Source organism: Aulonocara stuartgranti (genome assembly GCF_965226115.1).
Source record: "Aulonocara stuartgranti genome assembly, chromosome: 10".
Classification (NCBI taxonomy): domain Eukaryota; kingdom Metazoa; phylum Chordata; class Actinopteri; order Cichliformes; family Cichlidae; genus Aulonocara; species Aulonocara stuartgranti.
In genome coordinates this window covers 20618880-20630355 of record NC_138946.1, presented here as the reverse complement: position 1 = coordinate 20630355, position 11476 = coordinate 20618880, and the positions used below count along the sequence as shown (strand labels likewise).

At 38.3% G+C, this 11476-nt stretch overlaps 1 protein-coding gene across 6 annotated transcripts; it reads right to left on the bottom strand.

The window, feature by feature from the left end:
- Positions 1 to 2678: 2678 nt before the first annotated feature.
- LOC309715351 (cilia- and flagella-associated protein 100-like) lies at positions 2679 to 10115 on the bottom strand. Of its 6 annotated transcripts, none has more exons than XM_082548398.1 (14): positions 9803 to 10115; positions 9426 to 9525; positions 8483 to 8620; positions 8322 to 8386; positions 7439 to 7602; positions 7232 to 7315; positions 6965 to 7104; positions 6707 to 6794; positions 6440 to 6482; positions 6198 to 6343; positions 5799 to 5928; positions 5479 to 5681; positions 5168 to 5261; positions 2679 to 4863 (listed from the first exon to the last, which is right to left on the bottom strand). In XM_082548398.1, the coding sequence occupies exons 2-14, from the start codon at positions 9445 to 9447 to the stop codon at positions 4744 to 4746; spliced, it is 1437 nt and encodes a 478-aa protein (XP_082404524.1). In that variant the 5' UTR covers positions 9448 to 9525; positions 9803 to 10115; the 3' UTR covers positions 2679 to 4743. The 6 variants fall into 6 exon arrangements, with proteins under 6 accessions (XP_082404524.1, XP_082404525.1, XP_082404527.1 ...); XM_082548399.1 differs by having other exon boundaries at positions 9426 to 9478; XM_082548401.1 differs by having other exon boundaries at positions 9426 to 9470.
- Positions 10116 to 11476: the final 1361 nt, after the last annotated feature.

Here is an 11476-nt window from a genome sequence, read left to right as displayed (position 1 = left end):
CGCACCCAACTGTAACTAAAGTTTACCTGTCTAAACTTATCATCAATTAAAACTTCTTCGTCACTTTCTCCTCTTTATATCTTTATTACAACCTAAATGCACAGAACTCTGAGGCCTCGCGTGCCTCGTGAGTTCTGCATTGATGGTGGACCTGTTTTTTTCTCCATGCTGCACTTCATGGCCTCCTCTACTTAGCAGATATATTGTTCTTCCTACCACCCCCCCACACACGATGAGATTCCTTGGCGCACACAGTCACACAGGCTTTTAGACACTCATTAGCTCTTACTAATACAATAAGCGTCACCTTCCATTACATGGTGCTCGGCTGGATATCAGGATTGGAAACCCACCAAATCTCCACACAAGCGGTGCTACCCCCTCAAGCATGGCATTGTCTTTCAACCACAATGTCAGATTGTTGTCTCTTTTCTCTTTAACCAGTGTCTTAAGTGTAAACATATACACTTAATGTAGATAAGTGCACATACTGACACCTTTCTCCGACACACACACCATCTCATGGATGCTCTTTGAAGGAGTGGCTAAACTGACACACATTCTTGCATTGTGTGGATCCTCACATCAACTTTGGGGTTTGTTTCAGTGCAGGCAGCTGTTTAAAAATCCACCGTGCCCCCACCCTATTCAAGCCTGTTGTCTCGCTTTCGAACAGCACATGTAGAGGTGTAAGAAAATCTTAATTAAGACTCCTAATTCTCCGTGCTGTCGCCCGACCACGGCTGTGGACTCACGTGAACCCTTCTGCACGCAGCGTGAGGATAGACGTCGTTGGACCAGGTTGGCAGTTTTGTTCTATCATCTGTACTCTTCAAACTTCAACCAGGATTAACAGATACTTATTAAAATCTATTTAATAAAGTTCTCATAATAATATAATTGTGTAGCTTGTTGCAAACTTTCAATATAAAAACACTACTATGTAGCAAAAAAATTTCAAAAGACCTAATAGCAAGTAGTTTTTCATTTTTGAGGTAAGGTGTAAATTGAATAAACATGATTATAATAAAAGAAAAGTTTTCATGTTTTTTAATAGTGTCATTTTTCCTGTAAACAACAAACTTGTCTAGAGTCTGGCCTTTTCATCAGGAATCTAATTTGTTAACATAACAGTTAACACGCACATGTTAATGAATTTTCCTCATTATACTGAGAGGCTACAGTATGCCGTATGTCACCGCACAGATATATAATGTGTAGTGACAAGTGCTTGCCACTGTAAAGGTGATTTCAGCTCTGGGTTTTGTATGTCGCTCTTGGGTCTGAGGCTTCTCCCTCTGAGCAGTGGCAAAGGGCATGTGATCCTCGGCGTGCAGCAGATGCCCTGAAGAAGACTTGCAGCAGATGAGTTGAAAATGAGCGTGACATGTGTTAAACAGGCGAAGCCCCGCAACGCTGACGTTTGACAAGATGATGGGCGTAGGCAATTATTATTGTCTCCGCTTAAAAAGCAGTCAATATTCAGGGCTGCAGTCTTTGAAAGCAAAAGTCATAATACAAATCAGCTTGAACAGATTTTCATTACTAATTGAGGTGCCTGAATGGAATATGATCAGGCTTAAACAGGCAAGAACCAGATTTTGAAAGCCTTAAAAGCCCGAGGGTCCATAATGGTGATTTTAAGGAAATTGATATAAAACGACCGCTAAAATGATTTCAGTGACATCCTTACATGTAGGTGTCAGCGACTATGAGTTCTTTCTTTACACACTTGTAGTCATCTGCACGCCCTAACAGACCTCCGACCTCAAAAGTACCAATGATGGTGCGTTAGCCATGGGGTGGAACATGCCAAGGGGGCGCTCCACTCCACCCCCTTCCCTCTACCCACCCTCCAGAACCATTTGGACCACAGGGAATGGGTTAATCACATTAGAGGCCCAGAAGAGAGATGGGAAGTAGACAGTACCGTGACAGCCGGGGTAGCACTGGCACGACTAATCCCGTTAGGCCGAGGAAAAAGGGGGACGCCATCGCGCCTACGAGGCTGAGAAAGAGAAAAACATTTTCCCAGGAATGAGTTCACCTGTATGGTAACACGGCGAAGTTGGCCTGTTGATGCCTATTAGAAGAAACAATCGCACTTGGCACATACAAATGTTTTTTTTCATGCTGGGCACCACTTTATTGTCAGTGCCTGAAAAAAAATCAGCAGCAGACAGTGGCATCGCATGAGATCCTCTTTCATGCCACAGTGAAGCCCCCCCTTTCAACCCACTGCTATCTGTCTGCCAAACAGTGAGAAGATGGGGAGGGGTGCTGTAAGAAGGATAGAGCCTATTTCATCTGCCATTGTAAGTGCACCCGAGTTCAACCTTAATGTAAACCTTTGCAGGCAGGATATGAATAGGATGCTCTCTATAAAAATATATCCTGCTGGGTAATCCGGCAGATGGCCACAGCAGCGGACACTACAAGGGAGGGTGTAGCCACTGCAGGGGTAAACGGGGAACGTCCGTTCAGCAGCCACTCTTCAGACTGGGAGATGTGGAATCAAGATTCTTAACTCCCCTTGGCAACGCTGGGAAACAGAGCCGTCAGTTTAGATCCATCAAGTTTCTACTTAATCTCACCCACCATTTTTTTTCTCTCCAGTTTCTCCTTTTTTTTTTTGTATCTTCTCCCTTTGTTGTGGGGATTAAGCCAAGTGGTAAAACAGTGATTTAATGATCTTTCCATGGCTATGTGCACCACTTAAACCATGAGACAAACAAGCTGAGGCATTCTAAGAGTCACCCCCTCTGAAGGCGGCTGTTCAGGAACTGTGAGGCTTTTGATACAGCTTTAAGCTCTGGCTGATTATTTTTCCCACTGCGGTGTGATGTGCTGTGCTCTGCTATGGGAAAATTGAAGTTTTTGTGTTTTGTGAAGGCCCATTGTAAACAGGATAAGAAGAAAACAGTTGGATAATTTAATGATAGCTTTATAATGATAAGGTATGGTAAATTGTAATGATTTCTTTAAGCACAAAAGAAGCAGTGCTGTTAAACTTCAGCATCGCCATTGCAAAGCATAAGAAAAATACATAAATATTGCAAATATTTTTTTTACAGTTGGACAAGGCAAAAGGGGGTCCAACCCAGTACTAGCCAGGTGTACCTAATACAGTAGTTGATGAGTGCAGCTCAAAACTGTTTACAAGTATCTTAATCTTTATCTGTCATATTTATTAAGACATTGAGCCCACCACTATGTAAAGACTAAAAACTACATTTTCCAACTCAAGAAATGATGCATTTAAATGTTCCAATATTATGCCACACCAGGAAATTATTTCTTCACCTGTGAGTGCCTTGTCTATTACTTTTCATGTATTACCTCTTCAAATTCATTCTCCAAACTCACATGGTGCAGAGCACTGAATATATCTGTTTGAGAGGTACAAACTACATGGGAAAAAGTACATACTGACCAATGTCTTTTTATCTTATTCAGAATATGAAAGAAACTTCGCTTTCCTTTAAGAAAACTCACACATTAAGGATTACTACAAAAAAAAATCATTTAATTGTGGTAAATTATATATCAATACTTCCGATACAGTTTGTGTTTGTGTGTGCTTGTATATGTGTCTGTGTGTGTGTCTGTTACTCATTTACTGAGAAATAACTGCCAAGGCATTGGCAGTGACCAGCAGAGAGTAGGACTAGAAAGCCATAATAGGGCGACAAATATCAGAGGAGAGGCAGTCTGTGTGTAATGGATGATGGAGGTGTGAGTGTTTAGGGCAGTGTGCAATAAGTGGGTAAGCTGGTGGTTGGCTACATTGGGGGACACCAGTAGGGTCAATGATGATGATAATGGGGAGGGTAAGCACTCTATTGAGGTTAATACTTCTGAGCTGGCTAAGAGATTATGCCATTGTGAAAAATATTTAAGACCTCACCGATTTTACACCGCTAAGAAAGTCAGAAAGAGAGAAGACAGTTTTCAAACTACACATTAATATGAAAAACTGTAGCCATGACCAAGCTGCAAGTGAGCTGACATTCAGACACAAATGGCTGATCATTAAGTAATAATGATTTTAGATGGCAACATTCAGGTTATTGAGGAGTCAGTATGACCCCTGCTGTAATTAGAACATCAGCTGTAACTGCTGCTTTATTACAACCCTAATTCCAAAAATGTTGGGAAGGCTGTGTAAATAAAAACAGAATGCAGGGATTTTGAAATGTCATACACCCATATTTTATTTACAGTAGAATATAGAAAACATCAAACTGTTAAAATGTACAATTTTAAAAAAGAAATGGCTATTTTTTTTAATTTTATGGCAGTGACATATCTCAAAAAAGTTGGGAAGGGGCACGTTTACCACTGAGAAGAATCCCCTCTTCTTCTAAGAACAATCGTCTGCAAACTGAGGAGACCAGTTGTTGGACTTTTAGGGCGGGAGTGTTGCCCCGTTGTCTGATTTAGGATTCCAGCTGCTTTTTATTACCACTTACGTGTCATTATCATCCCAACTTTTCCGAGACGTTTTGCTGCCATCAAATAGAAAATTTCATTAAATACTAAAATACTAAATACTAAAAGTTTTCTATGTTTTACCATAAATAAAATGTTGGTCTGTGAGACTTGCAAATCATTCCATTCTGTTTTTATTTACATTTTACACATCCTCCCCAGTTTTTTAGACCTGAAGTTGTGATTATCACACAATCCCTGTGAAAACATGGACTCAGACAGGTGTAACAAGTAGAGCATTTGTACTTATTTTTAATCTGAGTCCTCGGTGAAGAGGTGGGAACGGAAGTCCTCCATCAAGGTGATGACCTCATCAACAACTTCAATCTTCTTCTTGACCGGGAAACATCTGGGCATGAGCTTTCGTCCATACTATAAGATTTTAAAGGTGGAGCCTTAACCATCAGTAGGATATAACTTGCTATGAGATTTTTTTCTAAGCTAACTAAAATTGATTTGTTGGTAGAGCATTGAGAGGCTAAGTGTCTTTATTTCTCAAAGCTAGAGGTAACATTTCTCAATTGTAAGAAGAGCATTCTGTGTGTTTGTGTTGAGCTGCATTTTTACAGATGTTCCCCCTAACATCACACAACAACCACTTATATATGTGGCACACTGACTTAATGCAAGTACAGAATGTATTTAATGTTGTATGAATCTATGTTAAATGACTCACTGTTTTCTTGGCTTCATCCAGCGATCTCTGAATGCACTCCTTCATCCTTTCTCTGTGTTGCTCCATCTCCAGTTTAAGTTTTTCCTCTCGCTGTCTGGAGTGTGTAACAACATGTAATAAGAGAGGTAGTTATACAGTATACTGGATTTTTGTCAATGCACCAAAGACAGGAATTAAAATATAAACAGAAACAAAACCCATTTTTATCTTTCTGGATTGTTAAATAAAAACTGGAGATTAAGGAGGTGGATAAAATTTACTATTCACAAGTTAGCCCTGTTTACTAAACATCTGCGTTCAGTGAGACAAACCTGCTCCTCTTCTCGCTGTCCTTGATGTTCCTCAGTGTTTTCAGCACGTCCTCTGGGATGCTCTCAACTTGCTGGAACAGCAGAGATATATGGTGCTCAAAACCAGTCAGCATCTCCAAAGTGGTGAGTTGGGTCGGCCGTTCATCGACGCATGAGGAATACACCTTTGCCACCTTAATCGCCAAATCATTCAACATAATATCCTGTATGTAAGACAGTTGTAGAAGATGAGAGAAAAAAAGGTTCCCCAAGGCTGCTTTGATTTCAAATAGGATGATATATTAAAAAAGTCGAGCATAAAGTACACTCTGCATCATTACCTGGTCCTCTGTCTTTATTGATTCATGGAGACGAACACTCTTTTTAAGCATGGCCATTCTCTTCTTTTTGATGTCAACTCTCTCCTTCATATCTTCTACATGCATGTTTAGCTGCTCTTCTTCCTCTTTCCTTGACACAAAGAAGAGTCTATCTATCTATCTATCTATCTATCTATCTATCTATCTATCTATCTATCTATCTATCTATCTATCCTTGGTGCTTTCCTTTTGCTTGGTTAGCAGACATAGCAGCAGTCACATAAATTGTAAGTTCAAAAAGCAACCAACCGCTGTCACGAGAGATCTGCAAGATACTGTGAGGACTTCTTCACAAAAGCCAAAATTCATGCTGTGTACACCTGGCTTTGAAAGAACTGTTAGAAAAACCGCGATTCTCACATTTTCTTTATGGTGACCTCGAAAGTGTGCTCCATTTTCTTATCCATCCTGGTGATGTTGTGAATCAGAGACAGGTTCTGGTCAGTCAGCTCTGACAGCAGGACGATTACCTCCAGGGGATCGAAGTTATATAGTTCCAGCTTGTCCTGCAGGGAAAGGTAAGTGAGCACTGTAAATAAAGCCTCCTGATGAAAATGGCTGTTGCTTTAATGATCTTTGGTTTTAGACTCACTAACTCTGACCTCATAGATTGTGTTGTTTCCATTCAGCTGGGAATTCTTCACCCTGAAATGAAATAGATTTTAAGATCATAGTTTTAAAAAGTTTTATTCTGCTGGAACTCCTACCACCTTCTTTGCTGTTGTTGCATTGCTCCCTGTTGCTCTGATAACATCACAGATTAAATTATCCAACAAAACTAAAACTAATCAAACTAACTAATCAAATTAAATGACCTGAGAATTGATAGAAAAGAACCAACTGGTGATAGTGTGTGTGTGCTTTCTTACACGGCATCACTGTGGTTTGAGAACAGTGTAGACTCACTGGTGGGAGGCAGCACTCTATCTGGAGTGGAATCCAGATCTTTCTCCAAGCCTGTGTTAAAGTTCATACTTACAGATCAGATGTATGTGAGCTTCTATGCCAGCAGTTATAATGCATTCAATAGTAACTCAGACACGGTTTATTTTTTAATAAAAGGCTGGTCTCCTATTTAAGAAACCCACACCAGTCTGACCCGTATCCATTTAATGTTGTTTTCCTACCATCTGGTCTGTCTGGCAAGCCTTTGGTTGTTAAAGTCGCTGCTTTCTGGGCTTCCTGCCACTCGGGAGGAGAAAGCTTGAACAGAACTCTCCTGTACCTCTTATATTCATTCAGAACCTTCTCAATCTTGGCAACTTCACTATAAAGAAGAAAGCTTTAGCATGCTACTTATTCCAAATTTGTCACTTTCTTTTACAGATCTATGCATTAAACCGATGCGTACCGCATTTAAGTGACATGCATGATATTCCTATTGTTAGCCATACCTTTTTAATATTGCTGTTTCATCGGTGACCTTCTCAATCTTATCATTCATTTCCTGTATGGAGCTACTTGAGTTTTTCAACCTGCTAAAAAAGCAGTTTTACAGTTATTACAACAGAAAATTATATTTAAATCAACCCATCCCCTATTCAAAACAATATTTATATCAAAATATCCCATTTTGATATGGGGAATTTTCTGATGCTTACAGATTTTGGGCATCCATAACTTTCTTCTCGACAGAGGTGAGGAATTCTTTCAAAAAGCAATCTTCAAATGCCTTGAAATCTTCAAGTCTTTGTACTACATACTTCTGTGCAGTCATGGCCTTTGCGGTCGTCTTAATCTTTGAACTGATCACCTTATCATCAAACTGGATTATTTAACAACATAAGATTAACATACTGTAAATTTGTCATAATTAAAAGACAGAAAAGCTTTGATGACTGTTTTCTAACAGAAAACGCATTTATTAAAGAAATAATGAAATATGCTAGACTTTATGTGCATACAATTGAAAAAATAGTTCCAGATTTTAGGAAATATAAATCAAGGAAGAGATAACGCTTAAGAGCCAATACGTCCTTCTTTTTTAACAAACAAAATTTGATTTTATTTCCCCCGCTTCCAGTCTCTCCAGGCTGTAGCGAAATCCTAAGTAAGGCTAATCCCAAACATCTTTTCATTCAAATTAAAAGTTTGTCAGATTAAAATCTCTATAGCTTCATTTAAGAGCAGGATATTTGTACTTTTGCTCACATGAATTTTGAAATAATCTCGACCTCAGGATTAGTCCTTACAATTGAGGGATTCTTCTTGGGTCTAGAAAAACAAGCTAAACATTTTAATAGAAGTAGAACAATGTGCAAAAGTTTTGAGCCACCCCTCAAACAGAAATTAGTTTCAATGATTTTTGAAATATGCAACCATAGTTGTACAATTATAAGAACTAATGTAAGAGAAAATAATAGTGTCTGTATCTCTATCTAATTTTGATGGGCTTATGATGGACCTCTAAAGTTTTCTTTTCTTTTGTTTAATGCAACTGCTGATTTTGCAAAAACTATGCCTTAGACCCTTTAATTACATTACCTTTAGCTGCGCATTCTTCTCTGACATGAGGATCCAGTTCTCACTGCTGTCTCTCTTAGAAATGTCTAAGCAAAGAGAATAAGTCATGTCAACACTAGAGAGCAATCCTTCAAACCAAATGTAACCTTTAAAACACTGCATTCTGCTCTTTCTTCACCCACCTTGATTAACCTCAGACGTTGACATGCCTGTGAGGTCTTGAGTAGGGAGAGATGTGTTTTTCCTCTTCTCCCTTTCCTCCTGCTCTTTCAACAGCAGACCTATCACCTCATTTGTGGACATGCTTTGTCTGTCCTGCACTGAAGACAGTCAAAACAAACCCTAAAAATAGTTTTCAATACAGTGCTTTGAAACAGTTTTTGTGTATGTGTGTGTGTATTTTTCACACTTGCATGTTTCACATCGTTAAAGAAATGCTGCTGATCAAAAGGAACTCAAAGGCTCGTCTCAAATTTACCAAAAAGCATTCCCCAAGAATTTTGTGAAAATATTCTGTTGACTGATGAGACAAATTAAAAGGTTTTGGAAGGTCTAATTCTTGTTACACCTGGGATAAAAACAAAAACATCATACCAACAGCCAAACATGGTGCTGGTTAAGTGTGATGGTCTGGGGAAGAAGCATGGACCATGGATTCATACACAGTGATTTCAAAGACTCGTTGACAGTTATTCCTAACATGTGACTGCAGTTCTTGCTGCCAAAGCTGGTACAATCAGTTATTAGGTTTGGGCGGCAATTATTTTTTAACACAGATTTAGATAGTATTTTTTTCAAAATAAATTAATTCATCATGTAAAAACTGAATTTTATATTTATGTGGATTATCTTTGCCCAGTATTCAAATTTATTTGATGTTCTGAAACATTAAAGTGTGACACATATGACACAGGAAAAGAAATTAAAGAGTGGGCAAATATTTTTTCACAACATTGGAGTTAAGTGCTATATTTACATTTTACAATTTCACAACACTTTTTTTAACCAATAAGGTCCAGATTTCTAAATAAGTACATATTTCATCCGATGAAATGACACTACAAATATCACCAAAACTTTGTGAAAAACTAGCAATTAATTTTTACATATGATTTGGGTGCTTACCTGGCTGTAGTGGTGAAGACATCTCTTAGCTTGATGCTAGATTCGCTGTTGTTCTTACAAACAGACGTTTAAAGTCAGGTTTAGCCGCAGTTTCTTCAGACTACAAACAGCAACCATATAACAACACACTAATTCATAACAAAAGAAAAACACTGACTGCCCTACTGAAACGTGATGTTGTCATTCTTATCATTTTGTAATTCCACCAAAATCTTAAACTGGAACTAGCGTTAGCTTAGCTTACTTAACCCTCTGTGCAAGTAGAACTGCTAGCTTATCGACACCGTAGAAGTTAGCCTTTATGCTAACTTGTTGATAACACTTTTTATGCATGCTTTAATTTAAAACATGGTGAATTCAGAAATAAAATAAATTACCAAATACATAAAAACTCAATGACTGCACCCTCTGAACATACTCTTTCTCTTTATCCCATGGATAGGAACACTGGAGCTTCAAACTTTGATGTTTAAGATTAAAAGTAACAGACGACTGTCCTGGTTACTGTTGCCTTGTTTTTCTTCTTCTTTGCGACTATTGTTTAAGACTGAGGAAGTGGACAGTGTTTAGAGGAACTGTGTAAAAAAACTGCAAGAAATGTTTTACATTTTCTGATGTTTAGATGCAAATGTTAGTTCCATGTGCAAAAGATGATTAAAAAATAAATAAACGCTCATAACAGTTTCTCATATTTTATGTATTCTTCAGATTATTTACAGTAACGTGCAAAAGTCTTGAGCCACAGCAACTGAAACATGGGGTAACATAAATGGTTTTCAAACTGAGTTTGTATGAGTCTAACAAGCTTGGACGACAATATTTGGTATGACCACTTGTGTTTTTGAATATTGCCTGAAAGATAGAAAGATAAAAATGTTAAGTTGTCTGGTTCATCCCTTGAGCTGGGTGTCATGTTATGCTTGAATGATTCATAGATCACTGGTAAGTGGCATAACAAATAAAGAGAGAAAGAAATAAACAAACCAAAATCCCCTTTAATTAGTCAGATACAAAGACTGTAAAAAAATGCAACTGGTGTCAAAAAAAAGAGAAGAAGAAAACTTTGAAAGACCTTCAGAAAACCTGGGGAACTATTGCTAAAGAGCTTCTTTTTTTAATTAAAAAAAGTCTGACTCCTTGGAATCAAAACCAAAAAAGAAAGAGATGGGTGGCTCAAAATCATATATTACTGTGCATTTGAGTGGCTATGACTAATAAATACAGCAAAAAAAAAAGTATACCATTATATTAATGTAATCAGAATGTTTACAGCATGAGACAATGAGGCAATACATGAGAATCGTTATTTTGTAGTGCAGACCCAGAAAGAATTAGACCAACACCAAGGAGAGCTGCAACCCCCAAACTTCTATTAGCCCCAAAACTCAAATAAAAAAAGCATTCAGGGCAAGTGTTGGGATATGTCACAGTGAACGAGCCTGGATACTCATATTTCCTTTTATTTCAAAAGGAAATATTTATCATGTAAAGAGTGGCAATGCTACCCTCAGACTACTCTTCCGTAAAAGACTCTACAGGAGGCTGGAAAAAAGTAATGCTTCAGTGCCCTCTAGAGACAAAAAGAACATGAAACTCTATGTGTCTTGGTGACGTTTTCTGCAAATCATGAAACACTTTAACAAAAAATATACATGAAAAATTACAGATTCAATAACGAGCTACCCCGTGCACATGTATTAGACAGCAAGCGCTTCAGGTCAGATGACAGAGCTCTGGTCTGATAGTTACCAGGGAATGATGAGTGACAAAGGGTTTGCTTTTAGGTCATGATTCCAGAGGACTGCAGCAAGCAAGCAATTCATTGCCCCAGAGAGGCAGTTATTCCACAGCAACTGGAAAAGACATCGCTAGATGACAAAGAACCACCTTTAAAGTGTATTTATGCGCATCTCAATTCTTCCTCTATATTTTAAAAAATTTGCTCAATCTGGACAAAAAAAGAAAGCAAAAATAAGGAGTTAACTTTAAACTATCACTTGTACAAACTGCATTGAGACAGCTGGATTAGACAATGTCTCAGAATAGGGTAT

Excerpts from the sequence above, each read along its gene's own strand:
- LOC309715351 (XM_082548398.1), bottom strand. The coding sequence starts at position 9,447 with ATGTCTTCACCACTACAGCCAG. Across the intron at positions 8,621-9,425 it reads GTCTTCACCACTACAGCCAG|TGCAGGACAGACAAAGCATG; the intron begins GTAAGCACCCAA and ends GACTGTCTTCAG. Across the intron at positions 6,483-6,706 it reads TCAAACCACAGTGATGCCGT|GGTGAAGAATTCCCAGCTGA; the intron begins GTAAGAAAGCAC and ends ATTTCATTTCAG.